Genomic DNA, 22,475 nt, shown 5'->3' on the forward strand with positions numbered 1-22,475 from the left:
CGCTGTACTGTTCTGTCGTGGTGAAGAAAGAGCTGAGCCAAAAGGCGAAGTTCTTGGTCGATCTACGTTCCTACCCTCACCTATGGTCTCGAGCTATGGGTCCTAGATACAAGCGGTCAAAATGAGTTATCACTCCAGGGTGTCCGGGCTCTCCTTTAGAAATAGGGTCATCTGGGAGGGACTTGAAGTCAAGCCGCCGCTCCTCCGCGTTGAGAGGCGCCAGATGAGGTGGCTTGGGGATCTGAGTAGGATGCCTCCTGGACGCCTCCCTGGTAAGGTGTTCAGGGCATGTCCCACCGGAAGGAGGCCCCGGGGACAACCCAGGACACGCTGGAGAGACTATGTCTCCCGGCTCGCCTGTGAATGACTTGGGCTTCTCCGGGATGAGCTGGACGAAGTGGCTGGGGAGAGGGAAGTCTGGGCTTCCCTATTGAAGCTGCTGCCCCCGTGACCCAACTTCGAATAAGCGGTGGAAGATGGATGGACGGATGAACAGCTAGATGGATAAAGTAGATAGGTTCCCTCACAAGATATACTGAAGCCACTGAAGTACTACTTTAAGATATAATATTTGGCTGATCAGCTCGAGCCACTGAAACATCACACTCACCCATTGGTATGACAAATACTGTTGACTGGGTCAAACATGAGTTTCCTTCTGTACTTTTGCCCCTGGAAAACGTACATACAGTGCTTGAATTTAGCTGAACATAGATTTAGATTAAATGGACTACAAGAAACTATCAATCTGTTTCCACTGTTGTTCTCACCATGTACACAATGAGACAGTGTAGTACCTGAAATCATGATTATAGATGAAAAAGATTACTATGCCATTGTTTCACAGTGTGTATATCACCACATGAATCGTTGTGAGAAATGCTTTAATTTAACCTTAAACATGTTGAGAAAAAATGAACATTATGCAGCAACAATAAAATTATTCAGTTACAGTGAAATTCACCTAAATCATAGCAGAACTGTATTTGACAAGAAACAATTAGATGTGCTAAACCATTCAACTCTCGCATTACATGTACATGCTGTGAAATCTGATAATAATGGAAAACTAATATTCTATGCTTATAAAGTAGGTGTTTAGATTTGTTATTATTATGAAATAATTACATTACAACAAGGCCAACTTCCTAACAGAAATGTTTGCAAACCAGTATAGAATGGCTCTGTTTTAAAACATTTCAATGGGGAAAACATTGGAATCAGCATCTTCCTCAATGCTTGACGATAGGGCAAATTCTTGTGTGGCTTTAATGCCCCAGTCCACTGATTCATCAGAACTCTCACCCAGGTAGTCAACAGTTTGGTCACTGTTACTGTCCTCGTCTACTGGAAAACCCTGAAACAAGCTGGTATCGGCATGTGCCATAAACACCTGGCTTGCTGGAGGGAAAAGATTGTTTTTTGCAGGTAAACAGAAAAGGTTGATGGGTTGCAAAGGTGCTAACAAGGGAGACATGTATAGTAATTCACACGTATTACCAATAACTATTCCAGTTTTTGTCTAAATTATAACACTAAAAATAAAAAACTTGATTTTATTTGCCGATATAATTACCAGTAGGCAATGTTTTCTTCTGGGTTTTTTGGGGATCTGCAGTCTTGCTGTGATTTGGTTGACAATATCCTCCATTTTGGGCATCTTCTCCCTGTCGCAGACAATTGTATTTTATTTTGTGTACAGTAATCCCTCACTACTTCGCGGTTCACTTATCGCGGCCTAGGTGCATCGTGGGTATTTATGAAAAACAATATTGCGGATATATTTGGTGCATCATGGCTTTTTGTGGCGTCACTTGAAGTGCGGGGCATATGACTTTACAGCACATTATTGGCCGGTAGAGGAGACCAATGGGAACATGTTGATCTCTATCCTTGCAGCTGATTGGCTTATAAGAGCAGTTCTATCCACGCTTTATTTCAGCCTCCCATGACACGTTTACAGTTTAAAATGTTTAAATGTTTAAAAATAAAATGAAGTGTTTAAAAATAAAATTATAAATGTCTTGTGCGGATGCCCTCGTGCTGGGCTGCAGGAGCGCGTTCAGCCGGTCAGCACGGCAAGAACAGAGACACGTTTACACTTGAAAATGTTTAAATGTTTAAAAATACAATAAAGTGTTTAGAAATAAAATTATAAAGGTCTTGTGCGGATGCCCTCGCGGGGGCGCATCAGCTGGCCAGCACAGCGAGAGCAGAGCGGAGCCGTCACACCTTTACTGTCACATTCCAGCGTCACCTGCCGCTCGGCCACGCCCCAATCGGCTGAATCACCCACACCTGTCAGGCTTTCTATTTAAACCCTGTCATCCAGTCACTCGTCAGTTTGTTCCTGTATGCTACCCCTTGGTCCCTGTGCGTTTAGCCTATCAGCCTGTGCCGTTTCTCTGTTGCCAATTGTTTCGGTAAACTAACCAACCGTGACTCGATCGCTGCCTGCCCCGACTACTGGCCCGTCCTTGACCACGCTCCTATCGCCGCCTGCCCCGATTACTGGCCCGCCCTTGACCACGCTCCGATCACCGCCTGCCCCGACTACTTGCTCGCCCCGACCACGACTACGCGTTGCGCTCTTCAGCACAGCTACGCCAGCCAGATCGCGAGTCCAGCGTCCCACTTCCCTTTTCCCCTTTTCAATAAAGGATCGTGCATTTGGTCGCCCTGTCTCACTCCCTGACATTTACACTTTAAAATGTTTAAAAAAGTGTTTAAAATACATTAAAATATTTAAAAGTACAATAGAGTGTTTAAAAATAAAATTATAAAAGTCTTGTGCGGATGCCCTCGCGCTGGGCCGCGGGGGCGCGTCAGCCGGCCGTGCTTGCATGAGCAGCTTGCGTGCTGCAAGAGCAGAGGAGCCAGACACGTTTACACTTCATAAAAGGTTAATAAAAATCCTGTTTGGATATTGTAACAATATATTTACTCTTATTTATTTTATTATTTATTTAAATAAAAAAGAATGTTTCTGAAAGCCAGTTTGACTTTAAAATGTTTACAAAAGTGATTAAAAATACAATAAAGTGTTTAAAAAAATAAAGCGTATAAAATTATAATAAAGGTTCATGAAAGTCTTGTGCGGATATTGTAACAATATATGCATTTACTCTTATTTACTTTCTTTATTTTCTTATTTAGTATTTAAATAAAGGAGAATGTGTATGAAAATCAGTTTGACTTTAAAATGTTTACAAAAGTGTTTGAAAATACAAAAAAAGCATTTAAAAGTAGAATACAGTGTTTAAAAATACAATAAAGGTTCATAAAAGTCTTTGTAACAATATATTTTCTCTACTTCACGGATTTTGCCTATCACGGGTTCTTTTTGCAACGTAACCACCGCGACGCCCGCAGCCCCCGTGGGGACAAGCGGTATGAAAAATCGATGGATGGATGCATTATTTATAATACATATATTATATAGGTACAACCGGTTCAGGGTGTCCCCCACCTACTGCCCGATGATTGCTGGGATAGGCTCCAGCACGCCTGCGACCCCCGTGGGGACAAGCGGTTCAGAAAATGGATGGATGGATATCATATAAATAAATTATAATTGTTGGACGAATGTTATCAGAGAAAAACACACGCTTGTTGTAACTTCTCAAAGCATGACAGCATTCTTGTCACACACTCCCCCCCGCCCACACACACACACACACACACACAGTCAAAACACGCACACACGGATATTTCCATATGGTAGGGTATTGTGAGACTTGGACCCACCTCCAACAGGTCAAACGCAATAAAAAGCAGCACAGGGGAAGTGAAACTTTGAAAGACCTTGGAGCGCTAAAAGCTTCACTTTCCCTTCCTGTGCAAGAAGTATTGCTGGCTCCGGGTGTGTTTTTGGTCTTCTGTCTCTTTCTGGTGCATGCCTTATTGTTACTTAATAGAATAACCCTATCATAAATTGGTCCTTTGAGCCGGATGCCAACATATCAGCGCCTACTGTGACAGGGTGACTGACGGCAACCATAGACTGTGTATAGCCAGACCAAGTCTACAGAAAGAAGTCCATTTTCCTGTGGCCGGTTGCGTCGGCTTCCTTCTCTGAGCCGTGGGTTGAAGGCACCCTGAACCGACAGCGCCTGAAGAGACGAGGAGCGAACGCAAGCCATGAGTGCTGTTTTGTTGTTAAATAGCGCTAAAAGAAAAGCTTGGGTTCGAGTCCAAAAGGAGGGAACAAAAATATTTTTGTTCCTGTCTTATAAACTAAAAGGCAGAGCAAAACAAAGTTTCTTTTTTGTTATCAAAGAAATGCAAAGATTATTTTCTGTCTGTTCCCGTCCGAACTGAAATTCTACCTATCCTGAATAGGCTTAAAATTACCGTATTTTTTGGACTAAAGGTCGCTCCGGAATATACGTCGCATCAGCCATAAAATGAAGAATAAAATGAAAAAAAACATATATAAGTCGCACCGGAGTATAAATCGCATTTTGGGGGAAATTTAATCGACAAAATCGAACACCAAGAACAGACATGAACGAGCAACAACAGGCTAAATGATATGGTATGCTAACGTGCCATAAACACAAACGAAGAGCTGAGAACGGGCCTGACGTAACATTAACAGTTATCCAAATAACTATAACATAAATAACACCTTTATCAAACCATCTGTGTCACTCCAAATCATTAAATCCATCTATTGTCCTTTATGTAAACAATGCCGCTGACGTCGGCTGCAGTTCAAATTATTCCACAGGCCCATATAAGAATATATAAATTATATATCAAATAACTATTATATAACCAACAATATTATCAAACCATCTGTGTCACTCCAAATCATTAAATCCATCGATCGTCCTTTATGTAAACAATGCCGCGTGTGCGCCGCGCCGCTGACGTCGGTTGCAGTTCAAATTATTCCACAGGCCCATATAACGATATATAAATTATATATCAAATAACTATTATATAAACAACAATATTATCGAACCATCTGTGTCACTCCAAATCATTGGATCCATCGATCGTCCTTTATGTAAACAACGCCGCATGTGCGCTGCGCCGCTGACGTGGGACTCATCGTCAGTTGCAGTTCAAATTATTCCACAGGCCCATATAATTATAAACAACAATTTTATCAAATAATCTCTGTCACTCCAAGTCATTAAATCCCGTGATCCAACCCTTTTTCCTTTATGTAAACAACGCCGCGTGTGCGCCGCGCCGCTGACGTCAGTTGCAGTTCAAATTACAGTAATCCCTTGCTACATCGCGGTTCGTTTGTTGCGGTTTCAGTGCATCGCGGATTTTTGAATTTTGAAAATTTGTGAATAATTTCACATGTAAATCCCTCCTGAGTATAAATCGCCCCCCCACCCAAACTATGAAAAAAACGTGACTTATAGTCCGAAAAATACGGTAAGTTCATACGGTACGCTTGCTGTGTGAAGGTTCGAATGTGCCAGTGAATGCAACGAGTCACCAAAAACTGAAAAATTGGGGCAGCCAGAAACCATCGGTGACAACTTAAAACTATTAAAGTAAGTGAATGGTGACGAGTCATTTATTTTTGCAGTTCAAAGGTGAGTCTAAAACAGACAAGACTTGTGATAGGGTTGAAAGATTTTCACATTGTTTGCTGCAAAGATTGTCGTAGTTACCAGACAAAGAAAATGGCGGCACATGCAAGTGGCCAGCAAAATGAGGACAAAGGCAAATGAGATCCTTATCAACAGTTGCTTGTGTGGAGCTAAAACAATAGAATAAAATGCAATCATGGCGGGGAGTGACTGAGGCCTCGAGACACCCCTCGTCTGGGTTGGAGGGGATGATCATTTATTCTCCCCCACCCTCTAAACAAGAATGTGGCAAACCTGTAACCTCCCCCACTGACCATAGCTATGCAAACGAGGGTTGCGGGTGTGGGGAGTTGGAGATAGATCCATTCTTAAAAGTGTTTAAAAGTGGTGGAAAGCTTTACACCCTGCAAAAAATATATAGAGAAATTAGACCTAATAAGGGGTTAATAATGTCATACCAGTTGAAGGAATGGGGTCGAAATACAAAAAGTCCTGCCTAGCTACAAAAACAGATATGCTCAAACCTCATTCAATAAAGTACATAAGCAGACAAATATATTCACATATTAAATCAATAAAAGAAATATTTTAAGCATATAATTATACCTGCACACCAAACCAATAAAGAAGACATAACTAGACATCCCCTCCGTGAGTCGTCACCTTATCATGGTGGAGGGGTTTGCGTGCCCCTATGATCCTAGGAGCCATGTTGTCTGGGGCTTCATGCCCCTGGTAGGGTCACCCATGGCAAACGGGTCCTAGGTGAGGGGCCAGACAAAGCACGGCTCATCAGCCCCTTATGATGAAAAAAATTAATGGATCACGTTTTCCCTCGCCCGGACGCGGGTCACCGGGGCCCCCCTCTGGAGCCAGGCCTGGAGGCGGGGCTCGAAGGCGAGCGTCTGGTGGCCGGGCCTTCGCCCATGGGGCCCGGCCGGGCTCAGCCCGAAAATGAAACGTGGGTCCCCCTTCCCATGGGCTCACCACCTGTGGGAGGGGCCAAAGGGGTCGGGTGCATTGCAAACTGGGCGGCGGCCAAAGGCAGGGACCTTGGCGGTCTGATCCCCGGCTGCAGAAGCTGGCTCTTGGGACATGGAATGTCACCTCTCTGGCTGGAAAGGAGCCCGAGCTGGTGTGCGAGGCAGAAAAGTTCCGACTAGATATAGTCGGACTTGCCTCCACGCACAGTTTGGGTTCCGGTACAAGCCCTCTCGAGAGGGGCTGGACTCTCTTCCTCTCTGGAGTTGCCCACGGTGAGAGGCGTCGAGCAGGTGTGGGTATACTTATTGCCCCCCGGCTGGGCGCCTGCACATTGGGGTTCACCCCGGTGAACGAGAGGGTAGCCTCCCTCCGCCTTCGGGTGGGGGGACGGGTCCTGACTGTTGTTTGTGTCTATGCACCAAACGGCAGCTCAGAGTACCCACCCTTTTTGGAGTCCCTGGAGGAAGTGCTGGAGGGCGCTCCTTCTGGGGACTCCATCGTTCTACTGGGTGACTTCAATGCTCACGTGGGCAATGACAGTGAGACCTGGAAGGGCGTGATTGGGAGGAACGGCCCCCCCGATCTGAACCCGAGCGGTGTTCTATTATTGGATTTTCTATAATGAACACCATGTTCAAACATAAGGGTGTCCATGTGTGCACTAGGCACCAGGACACCCTAGGCCGCAGTTCGATGATCGACTTTGTAGTCGTGTCATCGGATTTGCGGCCGCATGTTTTGGACACTCGGGCGAAGAGAGGGGCGGAGCTGTCAACTGATCACCACCTGGTGGTGGGTTGGCTCCGATGGTGGGGGAAGATGCCGGTCCGACCTGGCAGACCCAAACGTTCTGTGAGGGTCTGCTGGGAACGTCTGGCGGAATCCCCTGTCAGGAAGAGCTTCAACTCCCACCTCCGGCAGAGCTTTTCCCACGTCCCGGGGGAGGCGGGGGACATTGAGTCCGAGTGGACCTTGTTCCGCGCCTCCATTGTTGAGGCGGCCGACCGGAGCTGTGGCCGTAAGGTCATTGGTGCCTGTCGTGGCGGCAATCCCCGAACCCGCTGGTGGACACCGGCGGTAAGGGATGCCGTCAAGCTGAAGAAGGAGTCCTATCGGGCCGTTTTGGCCTGCGGGACTCCGGAGGCAGCTGACAGGTACCGGATAGCCAAGCGGAACGCGGCTTTGGCGGTTGCTGAGGCAAAAACCCGGGCGTGGGAGGACTTTGGCGAGGCCATGGAGAATGACTTCCGGACGGCTTCGAGGAAATTCTGGTCCACCATCCGGCGTCTCAGGAGGGGGAAGCAGTGCAACGTCAACACTGTTTACAGTGGAGATGGCGTGCTGCTGACCTCGACTCGGGACGTCGTGTGTCGGTGGGGAGAATACTTCGAACACCTCCTCAATTCCACCGACACGCCTTCCATTGTGGAAGCAGGGCCTGGGGACTCTGAGGCGGACTCTCCAATCTCTGGGGTTGAAGTCACTGAGGTAGTTAAAAAACTCCTCGGTGGCAAGGCCCCGGGGGTGGATGAGATCCGCCCGGATTTCTTAAGGGCTCTGGATGTTGTGGGGCTGTCATGGCTGACACGTCTCTACAGCATCGCGTGGACATCGGGGACAGTGCCTCTGGATTGGCAGACTGGGGTGGTGGTTCCCCTCTTTAAGAAGGGGGACCGGAGGGTGTGTTCCAATTATAGGGGAATTACACTCCTCAGCCTCCCTGGTAAGGTCTATTCAGGGGTGCTGGAGAGGAGGGTCCGTCGGGAGGTCGAACCTCGGATTCAGGAGGAACAGTGTGGCTTTCGTCCTGGCCGTGGAACACTGGACCAGCTCTTCACCCTCAACAGGATCCTCGAGGGTGCATGGGAGTTCGCCCAACCAGTCCACATGTGTTTTGTGGACTTGGAGAAGGCGTTCGACCGTGTCCCTCGGGAGGTTCTGTGGGGGGTGCTTCGGGAGTACGGGGTACCGAGCCAACTGATAAGGGCGGTTTGGTCCCTGTATCACCGATGCCAGAGTTTGGTCCGCATTTCCGGCAGTAAGTCGGAGTCGTTCCCAGTGAGGGTTGGACTCCGCCAAGGCTGTCCTTTGTCACCGATTCTGTTCATAATTTTTATGGACAGAATTTCTAGGTGCAGCCGAGGCGTTGAGGGTGTCCGGTTTGGGGACCTCAGCATCGCGTCTCTGCTTTTTGCAGACGACGTTGTGCTGTTGGCTTCTTCAGGCCGTGATCTCCAGCTCTCACTGGAGCGGTTCGCAGCCGAGTGTGAAGCGGTCGGGATGAGGGTCAGCACCTCCAAATCCGAGTCCATGGTCCTCGATCGGAAAAGGGAGGAATGCCCTCTCCGGATCGGGGATGAGATCCTGCCCCAAGTGGAGGAGTTTAAGTATCTTGGGGTCTTGTTCACGAGTGAGGGGAGGATGGAGCGCGAGATCGACAGGCGGATCGGTGCAGCGTCGGCAGTAATGCGGACTCTGTACCGGTCCGTCGTGGTAAAGAGAGAGCTGAGCCAAAAGGCAAAGCTCTCAATTTACCGGTCGATTTACGCTCCTACCCTCACCTATGGTCACGAGCTATGGGTCGTGACCGAAAGAACGAGATCCCGGATACAAGCGGCCGAAATGAGTTTTCTCCGCAGGATGTCCGGGCTCTCCCTTAGAGATAGGGTGAGAAGTTCGGTCATCCGGGAGAGACTCGGAGTAGAGTCGCTACTCCTCCACGTTGAGAGGAGCCAGATGAGGTGGCTCGGGCATCTCATCAGGATGCCTCCTGGACGCCTCCCTGGGGAGGTGTTCCGGGCATGTCCCACCGGTAGGAGACCCCGGGGACGACCCAGGACGTGCTGGAGAGACTATGTCTCTCGGCTGGCCTGGGAACGCCTTGGGATCCCCCGGGATGAGCTAGATGAAGTGGCTGGGGAGAGGGAAGTCTGGGAGTCCCTCCTGAAGCTGCTGCCCCCGCGACCCGACCCCGGATAAGCGGAAGAAGATGGATGGATGGATGGATAACTAGACATTTTTATATATGGTGATGACATAGGTTTTTATAACTTCATGATCTGATATGTATTTTTGTGCACTTTAAAATAACAAATCTTTGTTGATATATTGCCTGAATAGCATAACGACCCTTAAGGAACTGTTTAATGCATGCCTGATGTTATTCTAATTCACGGACACGGCCCAAGGTGTCTAAGAATGTTTTGTACTTGATTATATCTTATGTTCTGATTAATGCTTGATATGACGTCACATTTTCCCTATTGCTAGACGCCAGCCTTGGATTACTCTTGAATGTTCTGGACAGAAAGAAAATGTTTTGACTAATAATGAAAAATACGGTCGGAAGCATAATTAAACTAAGAATGTGACAATGCAAACAAGTACATGGAGTGTCAAAAGAACAAACAAACAAATGCATGGTAAATGGTGAGTAAGAACTTTGCATAGTCAGGGAACATTAACGAATTGATGATGTCACACACAAAACTTCACATAAGTCTGTACAAAACGACAAAAAAGGAAGGATGATGAATGGACGAGGTGCGTCAGTGTATGTGCAAGAATGGAGGAGAATGTTTACAGGAAGGTCACTTGGAGATAAAACCAGCAGGTGCCAGAGGGAGACAGCCAAGAACCCGGCCAAAGATGATCGCCAAGGCCGAAAGACGAAAAGGAAAACAACAGCCCCCACACACATCGAATCGCCCATAATAAGCACCCAACCCCACGAAACCAGCTCTCACCGAACCAGCACCCACTCCCATGGAATCAAACTCTCCTGCGAACTTGCCCCACCCCAAAGACTCATCACCCCTCAAACTCGGCCCACACCGGCATGTGCAACTGAATATAAGCTGACCAAAGAACCTTGAACGTTGCCTTTTCTGAATGGAGACTTTCTGCTCTTGAGCATGGTCGCACGAAAGGCCCAGCACTGTATTGTAATTTCCTGAAAACAGAGCTTTCTTAACAAGAATTGTGATTGAACTCAACCAACCTGTGTAAGTCTAAATTTTGTTTCAGTGTCTTTGCCTTTTCCTAAAACTGAAAAAGAAAACGAACACGCAGTGAGTAAATTGGATAACAGATGATTGGCTCTGGTTTTTGCCGTGAGGCGTGGACAGCGCGCTTCCCAAATTGTGCAACAAATCCAACACAGTTAATAAACAAAACCTTTTATGTGCACACTATAGGTAAAATCTGCAGAAGTAATGATGAAATATATAAAGCACTCTTGATAATGTATACGATATGGCTAGGTATAATAATGTGATAATATTCATAAGAAGATAGTAGTGATGATAACTGACAAAGTATATAGTTTTTTTTGTGCGCTTTAAACGTTGGCTATCGACCGCATGCACATGCAAATTGAGGAGAGACATTCACGTAATACAATGAAATACTATAGTCAGATTTTTAAAATAGATGGTGATAGTATTGTTTGTTGGCGCTGTTTGTGAGTTGTGTTTATTTGTGGCCCCATGTGGTATCTTTGTTTGTCTGTGTGTCAATTTGTTAAAAGAGATGAAATTGGTTAAAATGGTGCACAAAGGGGTTTGCTAGTAAGGTCTATCAATTTTGCACCATGGGATTGGATAAAGCTAAATTGTGAATTGGGAGATTGCAAATGCTAAATTTAGGAGAACTAATTAATTGGTTATAACGTTAGACTACACAAAGCTGTTACATTTAAGAACAAGCTCAGTGGCCTAATGGAAGAGTGTCCGCCCTGAGACTGGAAGGTTGTGGGTTCAAACCACGGCCGGGTCATACCAAAGACTATAAAAATGGGACCCATTGCCTCCCTGCTTGGCACTCAGCATTAAGGGTTGGAATTGGGGGGTTAGATCACCAAATGATTCCCGAGCGCGGTGCCGCTGCTGCTCACTGCTCCCCTCTCCCCCAGGGGATGGATCAAAATCACACGGGGATGGGTTAAATGCAGAGGACAAATTTCACCACACCCAGATGTGTGTGTGACAAACATTGGGACTTTAACTGACCTACTCAGTGGCCTAGTGGTAGAGTGTCCGCCCTGAGACTGGAAGGTTGTGGGTTCAAACCCCGGCCGGATCATACCAAAGACTATAAAAATGGGACCCATTGCCTCCCTGCTTGGCACTCAGCATTAAGGGTTGGAATTTGGGGGTTAGATCGCCAAATGATTCCCGAGCGCGGCACCGCTGCTGCTCACTGCTCCCCTCTCCCCCAGGGGATGGATCAAAATCACACGGGGATGGGTTAAATGCAGAGGACAAATTTCACCACACCCAGATAATAATAATAATAATTCATTCAATTTATATAGCGCTTTTCAATAACCCAAAGTCGCTTTTACATGGAATAAAAAAGAGTGGAGGGGGGGGGGGAGAGAAACAGTAGGTTATAGTTAACAAGACATCGGTCAGCAGTGCGAAGGAGATGGATGGAGGAGCAGGAGGGGCGGGAGCGGAGGTTGTTGAGGTTGCCAGTACGGGAAGTGGGGGTGACGGGGGGTTGGTAGTCCAAAAAGAGGAGATGGGTGAGCCATCGGGAAAATGCTGGTCAGATGTAGCGGCGACGGCGAAGGATCCCAGCCTCGTGTGGAAGCAGCAGTGGACCAGGTGGTGATGCCGGTCGACCTCGACTGCACCCGCTCGAACGGCAGGCCCCAACGCACCACGGCGGCACATAGCAGAGCCACAGTTAGCGAGCCCGCAGGGAGTGGAGCCCGTCCCCCAAGGACGCCGGACGGAAGGCCAGAGAGCCGGGCCAGAGCTGCCGTCGAGTCCACAGCAGGCGGCCACAGGCTCCGAGTCGGGAGGCAGGAGGGTCCGGTGGTGGTTTTGGCCAGTTGGCTGTTGGCTAGCTGGCAAACGTAGTTGGTAGTCCGAGGGAGAGGAAACAGATAGGTGAGAGCGGAGCTGCGGGGATGCGAGGTGGACGAAAGACAACACGAGAAAAATAAAAGAGACGGGTGCACTGAAAACGGGAAAACGAAAAACAAGTAACGGACACGGTCCGGGACAGAAGCGGCAGTCAACAAATCTGACGCCAGCGTGCTCTAACCCGGAAGACAACAGACGGTGGGGGAGGAGTGTTTAATTTCCTTGCTTGGTCCTCGTCTACAGATGTATGTGTGACGATCATTGGGACTTTAACTTTAAGTCAGAGGGGTTAACTTAAAGTTAAAAACAACAAAAGGACATTGGAAGAAATCACTCTTCTACAAAATCAATCAAAATAAACACAAAGCAAAGCGAGAAAGAACAAGCATTTGTTGATTGAGATTAAATTAAGGATACAATTAAATCAATAATTAGGGAATAATGAAGCATTTAAAAAAAATGATTAATGAAGAAATATGTGGAATATGTGGTTTTATCCCCTGAATTGTAAATGTTTTCTTTGTGCAGATAGGTTAACAGGTTAGGAATTTAGTGAGAGAATTAATCAATCGATGAGGATTGATAATTGCACAAATTCTATTTACCGTAAATTTCGGACTATAAGCCGCTACTTTTTTCTCAAATTTTGCGGCTTATATAGTTTTTTTCCCGTGATTTTCCTCATTACTAATACACTTATACACTCATTACAGGCTGTGGACCGCTGTTGTGCTGTTATGTTAATAAAAGTTATGCATCCCGAAATAATCATCTCTTACTTGACAATCATCTTTGTGTATATTCTCTTACAAATGGTAATTAAACATTAAAAACCTTACGCAATCATGCGGCAACTTGACATGCATTTTTTCTAACGGCCATCAGGGGGGGCTCGAGCAGAAAAGGTAAGAGTGAGAGAGGTGAAATACAGTAATCCCTCGCTATATCGCGGTTCGTTTATCGCGGTTTCACTACATCGCGGATCTTTTTCCAAATTAAAATAAAATTGAAAAGTCAAAATAAAACTTCTAAATTGAGGAATTATGGCACGAAACTTGCCCACACACCAGCAGAAGGCAAGGAGTGCCCACACAATTGCAGTGCGTACACTTGTACCTTTTCATAATTTTTTTTTATAATAATAAGAGTTGTAAAAACATATTTAGTGTGTACCTTGTTATAGAAAAATTGTTATAATAATAAAAGAGTTGTAAAAACATATTTACAGTATGTACACTTGTACCTTTTTATAAACAAATTATAATAAGTTGTTCTAAAAACATATTTACAGTATGTGTTAAGAACTGTTATTTATGTTATTCAGCCGTGCTTTGATTTGAGGTAGGGTGATTTATTTTGAAGGCCGTTTTCAGGCGATACCACTTCCTTTTTTACGTACATATGTCGGTTACAGTGGTACAGGAGCCGTTGACGATGTAAGTGGGTCTCCTAACAAGAGAAATGAACGATCACATGTGTCTAACCTTTAGGACAATGTAGTATTGCTCCAAATCTTCTTTTAAATTCCTTTAGAGGTCCGTTTTCGTGTGTTAGCACAATCGCGAATTAGCATCTTTCCGCTAACTCGTTAGCCTGCCCAGTACTTCTTAATAACATACGCACACTCGTATAATATTTATATTTTCAATATTTATACAAAATCTTCTGTATGTTATTTATACTATTAATGTAATATTTACACGTTTGAAACAATTATTTAATGTTATAATAATAAAATATGCACTTAAATGGTTCCATATACATTTATTGACACACAAAAAATGTACAAATAAAAAAAAGATGTACAGATGAGAGGGTGACCGTACTTCGCGGGTGATTTTTGGAACCAATTATCCGCGATAAATGAGGGATTACTGTATATGCATCGAGAAAGACAGTAGTGGCGCGTTGTGCACGAGGAAAGTTAGCGTTAACAGAGCCCAATGATGGAAGACATTGGAAGGCGTGCGTATGACGCAGCTTTCAAGTTAAAAGCCATTGAGCTGGCTGATAACGAAGGGAACAAAGTGGTTGCACGTAAACTTGGAATAAATCAATCGATTTAAAGTGGCCCTCCGACTTGAATGGGAAGCTTGGATGACCAGCGGTGAGAAATCGTTTACAAAATCTGGACGCATGTGAAGAGCAACTTTCGCACAAGTCTGCCAGTGGATCCTGACAGCATGGAGCTGTGCGAAATAATCCACAATCACCAACGGGTTTCGAAAAGCCGGTCTACTGCGTGACGGAGAGGAGAGCACAAGCTCAGGAGTGGATTTGCCTCAGGACGAGAGTGACAATGAAAGCGACAACAAAAGAGAGAATGAGAAAGAGTGTTGATTGATTGAATATTTATTGATCCCCAGGGGTGGGGAAATTCAGGCCCCAGCAGTATCCATACCACAGAGTGGGTACACAAAAGACACACAGATGGCATGAGCGCAACTCAATAGGCTCTCATAAGGCTGCCACACAACGGCGCCACAAAAAAAGTCAGAAAGTGCACAAGATAAAAGCCATCAAAGCAAAAACAAAGCTAAAAGACAAAGGAAAAAAAGCAACAGCGGCCAACCAGCACCCTCAATACAAGAGAACACCCAAAACACACTAAATAGCCTCCACGGGGTCCATAGACAGGTGTAAGGGCAGTCCAGTTCAACGGCGCCCAATGGACCGTGGTCGTGAATCGGTGAAAAACATCACAAAGCAGGCAAGCGTGTGAGCAGCGTCCTGGGCACCCAGTCGGGTGCACGTGCAGATGGTCACCACGGGGCTAGCATGGCGAAAGTCGTTGGTTCCGACGAGCACGAGGGAGCGGACTCCCCACAGGGGTCGCGGCTGCAAGGCCAAGGCAAGGGACCCGGTCATCACTGACCGGATAAGCAGGAAGCCGTTGTAGAGTTACGCCGGCCTCGACCGATGATCCCGGTCCCACGAAGAAAAAAATAAATGAAAAACATCCGATCCGAAGAGATACCGAAGTGCGGTAGAAGGCACCAGCATCGCCAAATGGACAAAAAGACAGAAAGAAAAAGGAGAAAAGAAGGAAATAGAGAGGAAAAGAGAGAACACTGCTGGGAGGCAGCCACTTACGGCGCCATACCGGACGTACATCTTGCGCTATTCCAATCGGACACTGAGGAGGAAGATTTAGCTGGTTTCAGTGGACAGGAGGAAGACAAAGATGGCTTTCAGTGACTTTGTTGACTGGTAGGTTTTTTTTTTTTTACCCGCCTAGTTAGTGCTGTTACTTCCGTGTTTACAACAAAACGTTAATGTTATTAAACCTTTAGCCCAGCGAGTGCTGTTACTTCCGTGTTTACAACGAAATGTTAATGCTGTTAAACTTTAGCCCAGCTAGTGCTGTCACTTTCGTGTTTACAACGAAATGTTAATGTGATTAAAACTTTAAAAAGGCTTTCTGTGTACTGTCTTTCTTTGTAAATAACTCATGCGCACGTGCGGTTTATAGTCCGGTGCGGCTTATATAAGTATAAAACTAAAAAAATCACAAATTTTAGCTGGTGCGGGTTATAGTCCGGTGCGGCTTATAGCCCGAAATTTACGGTACATGTTTTGATGGACAAAAACAAAAGTATTGCGATGAATTTGATGGCAGTTATTTATCATCATTTTTGGTATTAGGATTTCTTTATCAGAAATCTTGAGAATTAAGAAGGAAGTTTAGTTTGTAATCCAACATCTGAGTGCATTTTTAAGAGTCAGAATGAGAGATTTGCAGGAGCATTGATGGTAACTGAATTTGCAGTTTTTAATATTTAACAGCTTCAATATGGTTTAGCAGGGATATAGCAACTTTGAGAGAGTTATTACAAAGGATTTTGGAATGTTGTCTGATGATAAAGACTGGAAGTAGGAATAAAAATGAGGAATGTGAGTTGAAAATGTAACGTGATTGATAGGTGAAGAGCTAGGACGAGGTGAGACCAGTAAGTGACGGAAGGGTTCCTCCATGTCTGTGAGATGCACATGAACCAAGGACTGGTGTCACGATTAAAGGAAAATGCAGGATGGATGGATGGAACGACGGATGGACCTAAGTAGGTAGAAATGTATTAATGTGATACTTGGAATTTTGTGATTGGATCATGGAACGTTTGGATTTAGTCACCAGTAAACTGAATCGCTAGATTGCTTAATTTACCTTCATCACAATGAGAGAAGTTAATTTCAAAGCCAATAGATTTATAGGAGGCTTGTGTAAGCTTAAAGGAGTAATGGCCATAAGACCTTTGAAGCATAGAATAATTGCACATAAAAGATGAAAATACAATAGTGCACGTGCTGAGACAAAAATCTGCCCACAAATTCAAAGATGGTACAGTGATCCCTCACCACTTCGTGCTTCACCTATTGCGGCCAAGGTGCATCACGTGTTTTTAAAAAAACAAATATTGCGTTACCGTAATTTTCGGACTATAAGTCGCTCCGGAGTATAAATCGCACCAGCCATAAAATGCCCAAAAAAGTGAAAAAAAACATATATAAGTCGCTCCGGAGTATAAGTCGCATTTTGGGGGGCAATTTATTCGACAAAATCCAACACCAAGAACAGACATGAACGAGCAACAACAGGCTAAACGATACGGTATGCTAACGTGACAAACACAAACGAGGAGCTGAGAACGGGCCTGACGTAACATTCAGTTATTTAAAAAAAAACTATTACATAAATAACACGTTTATAAAACCATCTGTGTCACTCCAATTCATTAAATCCATCGATCGTCCTTTGTCAACAATGCCGTGTGCCGCGCCGCAGTTCAAATTATTCCACAGGCCCATACAACGATATATAAACTATATTTTAAATAACTATCACATAAACAACAATATTATCAAACCATTTGTGTCACTCCAAATCATTAAATCCATCGATCAAATTTCTCGTCCTTTATGTCATCCTGGTGACAGAGGACATGTCCAGAGGATATGGCGCTTTAAAGTGTTAATTACTTTATTTGATTTTTTCTCTCCATTTTTCATGTTTTTAATATGTTCAAGATAAAGATATCAAAGCATGTGAAGTGATCAACTATACTAAAAATAACATGTGAAGTGGTCAACTATACTTGTAAGTGATGTGTTAATGATCAAGTAAAAATTTGTGAAAAAAAACATATATAAGTCGCTCCTGAGTATAAGTCAAAGTCAAAGTCAACGTCAGCTTTATTGTCAATCCCTTCATATGTCAAGACACACAAAGAAACCGAAATTCCGTTTCCTCCATCCCACGGTGACGAGACATACAAGTAGGCGACACAAAACAAAAACAAGAAGGCACAAACCATAAATAATAAATAATAATTAATAAATAAAATGAGCGATGAATAAATAATAAACCAATAACCCAATAAATAAGAGGAGCAAAACCGAGCCAGTGTGCATACAGCAGACAGCAAGAACAGGACGCTACGCTGAAAGGGGGAGCGAGTTCAGGATCCTAACAGCCTGGAGTACGAAGCTGATGGAGAGTCTGGTGGTGCGGGAGCGCAGGCTCCTGTACCGCCTCCCAGAGGGCAGAAGATCAAACAAAGAGTGAGCGGGGTGACTCACATCACTCACAATCTTGGTCGCCTTGCGGGTGAGATGGGAGGTGTAAATGTTCTTCAAGGAGGGGAGAGAAGCACCAATAGTCTTACTAGCCGTTTTCACTATGCGCTGCAGGGCCTTCAAGTCGTAGTCAGTGCAGCTGCCACCCCAAACAGCAATACAGCTGGAGAGGACGCTCTCAATGGTGCCGCGGTAAAATGTAGTCATGACGGCCGGAGGAGCCCCCGCTCGCCTGAGTTTCCGAAGGAAGTATAGGCGGCGCTGGGCCTTCTTCGCCAGCGATGCGGTGTTGGTGGACCAGGAGAGATCCTCACTGATGTGCACCCTCAGGAACCTGGCGCTGCTCACTCTCTCCACCACAGCACCGTCGATGGTCAGCGGCAGGTGTTGGGCGTGACCCTTCCGGAAGTCAACAACAATCTCCTTGGTCTTGTCGACGTTCAGCAGGAGGTTGTTGTCCCTGCACCACGCGGTCAGAAGGTCAACCTCCAGCCTGTATTGAGTCTCGTCTCCCTTGGTGATGAGACCCACCAGAGTCGTGTCGTCAGCAAACTTCACTATGCGGTTGCCGCTGCAGGTGGCAGCGCAGTCATGCGTCAGGAGGGTGAAGAGCAGCGGACTGAGCACGCAGCCTTGGGGGGCCCCTGTGCTCAGCGTGATGCTGGCGGAGATTTTGTCGCCAACACGTACCACCTGTGGCCTCTGACAGAGGAAGTCCAGTAGCCAGTTGCAGTCGCCCCCCCACCCAAACTATGAAAAAAACCGCGACTTATAGTCCGAAAATTACGGTATATATTCGGTGCATGGCGGCTTTTTGCGGTGTTACGCGTGGCTTTGTCTGTCCATATGACTTTACAGCACACTATTGGCCGGTAGAGAAGATCAGACCAATGGGAACATGTTGATCTGTATACTTGCCGCTGATTGGCTTAAAGCTGTAAGAACAGTTCTCACCACACTTTATCTCAGCCTACCGCTCTGTATGCACTCTTCCACCTCGTTCGCGTCAGCAGAATCAGCAGCATCTCTGATTTGCGCTTCGTTTTGTCATGAACGAGGCAGGACAACCAAATGCAACACGGCCTCTTTAGTTTAAAGGAGACAAGAAGGGCAGGAATGCCGCCAGAGCAAAAACTATATATGTGCGGTCTGATGCCACTGAACATTTTGAGTGGTTGAAAGTAAAAAAACTATTCATTAATTACTGAGTTATCACCTATCAAAGGCAGTGACATTTTCTGGACAAAATTAACACAAATCTATAAAAAAAAATACACCGAGGGGGTTAAAGGTCCCGCCATCAAAATCCATTTTCCCCACTTTTTTTAGCATAGCAGCTCAAAGCGAGTCTGTAACATGTAACAAGTGAGACATCTATGCAGTTTGTCGCTTTGCAAGAATTTAATCCTTTCCCTACTAGTTTCCATTCTTTTCAGTTTGATATTTTGACTACCAGTACTCACATTATCAAGTTGCACATCACCACTAATGTCTGTGCCCACATCTCGGTGTTGTTTGCCGTTGTTGGTTTCTGATGCAAACACAAAGGAGAAATGTTTCAATACAAGCTGTACAAGACTTTGAAGTATAAGCCTCAAAACCAATCTAAGGCTCTCCTGGGTTGAAGAATTGTGATAATTACCTCAACACCAAACTCTTGATATTGGAAAACAAACAAACAAACAAACAAACAAACAAACAAACCAAAAAATTCTCAAGCAGCCCCATAATATAAAATTGCTGCCCACTGAAATGGATTCGCCACAAGAGGAAAAAAGTCATTAATGTTTGGCTGTGTGAAACAGTAGAATAAAGCCATAGAATTTTGGGTGTATCAGTACAGTTTGAAATAACTTTGGAATTGTGCAACACTTTGTCACATTGTTCATCCATACAACTGTGGAATGTTTTAGAGCAGTGGTTCTTAACTTTGTTGGAGGTACCGAACCCCACCAGTTTTATATGTGCATTCAGCGAACCCCTCTTCAGCGGAAAAAAAAATTCTAATTCAAGTTCAAGACAATAATATTTTTTACTGGTGCACAAAATGAGCCGTGCATGATCGTCACCTTGTTCAACGAACAAAACCAACACAATGCATAAACTAACAAATTACATACTTGCAAATCAGTGTGCTTTTGCGAGAGCAGTTCAGATATGCATTATCACAAATTTACACGATAATTCAGGTGTGTTCGGACCTTCGCAGTGGAGGCTCTGCCGAACCCCTGAGACCGACTCACCAAAACCGTAGGGTTCGATTGAACCCAGGTTAAGAACCACTGTTTTAGAGGGAATAATTTACTCATATTTGGCTGTCTATAATGTTGACCTACTGTTTACTGCTACAATTACCGGTAATAACATGTCCTTCTTACACAAATTACATTAAGTATATGAAGAATGAATATTCTCACACAGTAACTAGATGAATGACAGTTTGTATGTTATGTATACCGTAATTTTCGGACTATAAGTCGCGGTTTTTTTCATAGTTTGGGTGGGGGGGCGACTTATACTCAGGAGCGACTTATATACATATATATGATTTTTTTCACTTTTTTGGGCATTTTATGGCTGGTGCGACTTATACTCCGGTGCGACTTATAGTCCGAAAATTACGGTACACATTGTTTGTTAAATGGAGCTAAAAGATTATAACGTTCTTAGTCTGAACTATGGTCATTGAAAAAGCCTAAACCTTACTTGGTATTTCTGCTACACTGTCAAGAAGCAGGTTGACTTTAGGTTTTGTTTTAGCCACTTGCACCTGGGGTTTTTCACGAATGCCAAATGCGGTTTGTTCCTCCTTTGTTTTTGATAGTGAATGTGCGCCATGTTTCAGAAGCAGCTCCACTATCTGCAATCAAACAAAATCAGCTGTTGCATTTACTGTAAATGGAAAATGAAAGTTGTTGTTTTAAGTGTATCAAGGTTTTTTTAAGTACCTTTTTATTGCCAAATGTGATGGCTTCATGCAAAGGTGTATTCTTCATTCTTGTTGCAATGTTGACCAGAGCGCCAGCGTTAATCAGACAAAAACAAGCCTCATACTGATTACGAAGAGCAGCTTCATGTAGGGCTGTTCGTCCTGGTAGCGAGAAAGATATAGACCAAGACAAATACAACAAAACGCACTACTTTAAAGAGTCTGACTTTACACTGCATCTTACCTGTATGGTCAACCATGTTGACATCTACTCTAAGCTTCAGGATGTCTTTGAGCAGCTGAGTATCTCCCTTAAGTACAGCTTCATGGAGCAAAGTTTCACCATAGCGATTCCTCCGTTTTACATCTTGGCATGTAAGAGTTTTTCCTGTGCATGTTATGTCAGTGGGCAGGGAAGAAAAACCATCAAAGCCAATAACATCTCTTTGCCTGTGATCCGAAGTCAACTGGAATGGGCTCCAATGTGCCTGTGACCCTCGTGAGGATAAGTGGTTCAGATAATGGATGGATACTAAAATACTTTGGAGAATTTCTGTGCTGTGTCAGGACAACTGAAATGAAGAAACTGCCAATAAAATGCAAGACACGTTGATAGATAACACATACCTGTCAAAGATGTCTTCACTGTCGGAAGAATCTTCCTACTAATACTAGCTTTTGTCCTTACATTCTCTTGAATTTTCCTACAAACAATTATTTAATTAAAAAAAAGACAGATTACTCCCTAGCTTGATCTTGAAACATGACATGACTCATAACACAATAAAAAAGATCATATATACAACCCTATTAAATGACTGAAATTGACAAGGGTAAAAACAATTCACTGATGATTAGAAGCACATACGACCTTGCTTTTGGAGTCATGGTTCCTTGCAGAAGGTCGTTGACACTTGAATCCCAGTGATATTTGGGGGGGATGATGGACTTTACTTACTTGTTGATCTGGAGCAACCTTTGTGGAAATAAAATTAAGTAGAATTACCAAATACATTCCTATTTACTCTTAAAGGCAAAGGCGCAGATAGGGTTTTGGAGCTCAGCTCTAGCCTCCCTGTGACACAAACAGATAAACTGAATTCAAAGTGGATGGACAATATTAGGTAGTGGCAATGCTCCCTTTCAGCTCATTTTGATGTGGAATTTCAACAAGGAAAAGATAACTGGAAGATAACTATGGTTTGTTGAGGCAGAATTAGCTTTCGATGGCTAAACAGACAAATTGTGATCCCTCCTGTGATTCCCACCAAGACATGCATGGGCATATCCCTATTCAAAAGTGGGTGTTTTTCAAGGCAGTATTTATTTATTTCTCAAGGCATTATTATTTCTTCAAAAAGAATTGATAAAACAGAAAATTAAAACGGTTTTATCCATCCATCTTCTTCCGCTTTGGAAGATGACTGAATGAATGACAACAGCTGCAACAAAACGCTTTACAAATAACAAAATAACAGCTACAAAGACATATAATTTCATGGAGGGCTTTGATCAGAAATTCCAATGATGTTTCATGTAAAACCGGATTCGGTTGAA

At 44.5% G+C, this 22,475-nt stretch overlaps 1 protein-coding gene across 2 annotated transcripts; it reads right to left on the reverse strand.

Annotated features, from left to right (window-relative positions):
• Positions 1–1,083: 1,083 nt before the first annotated feature.
• ankrd31 (ankyrin repeat domain 31) lies at positions 1,084–22,228 on the reverse strand. Of its 2 annotated transcripts, none has more exons than XM_037259556.1 (6): positions 21,163–22,228; positions 20,938–21,080; positions 20,696–20,849; positions 19,453–19,520; positions 1,577–1,667; positions 1,084–1,401 (listed from the first exon to the last, which is right to left on the reverse strand). In XM_037259556.1, exons 1-6 carry the CDS (start codon positions 21,176–21,178, stop codon positions 1,190–1,192), a joined length of 684 nt encoding a protein of 227 aa, XP_037115451.1. In that variant the 5' UTR covers positions 21,179–22,228; the 3' UTR covers positions 1,084–1,189. The 2 variants fall into 2 exon arrangements, with proteins under 2 accessions (XP_037115451.1, XP_037115452.1); XM_037259557.1 differs by having other exon boundaries at positions 20,691–20,849.
• Between the last annotated feature and the right edge of the window lie 247 nt (positions 22,229–22,475).

The sequence above is a fragment of the Syngnathus acus genome, chromosome 9 (assembly GCF_901709675.1).
Source record: "Syngnathus acus chromosome 9, fSynAcu1.2, whole genome shotgun sequence".
Classification (NCBI taxonomy): Eukaryota; Metazoa; Chordata; class Actinopteri; order Syngnathiformes; family Syngnathidae; genus Syngnathus; species Syngnathus acus.

What these genes read in the sequence shown, in the direction of transcription:
- ankrd31 (XM_037259556.1), bottom strand. An exon ending in TCACATTTGGCAATAAAAAG is followed by an intron (nt 20,850 to 20,937) that starts GTACTTAAAAAA and finishes GTTTGATTGCAG; the next exon opens with ATAGTGGAGCTGCTTCTGAA. An exon ending in CAGTGTAGCAGAAATACCAA is followed by an intron (nt 19,521 to 20,695) that starts GTAAGGTTTAGG and finishes TGTTTGCATCAG; the next exon opens with AAACCAACAACGGCAAACAA.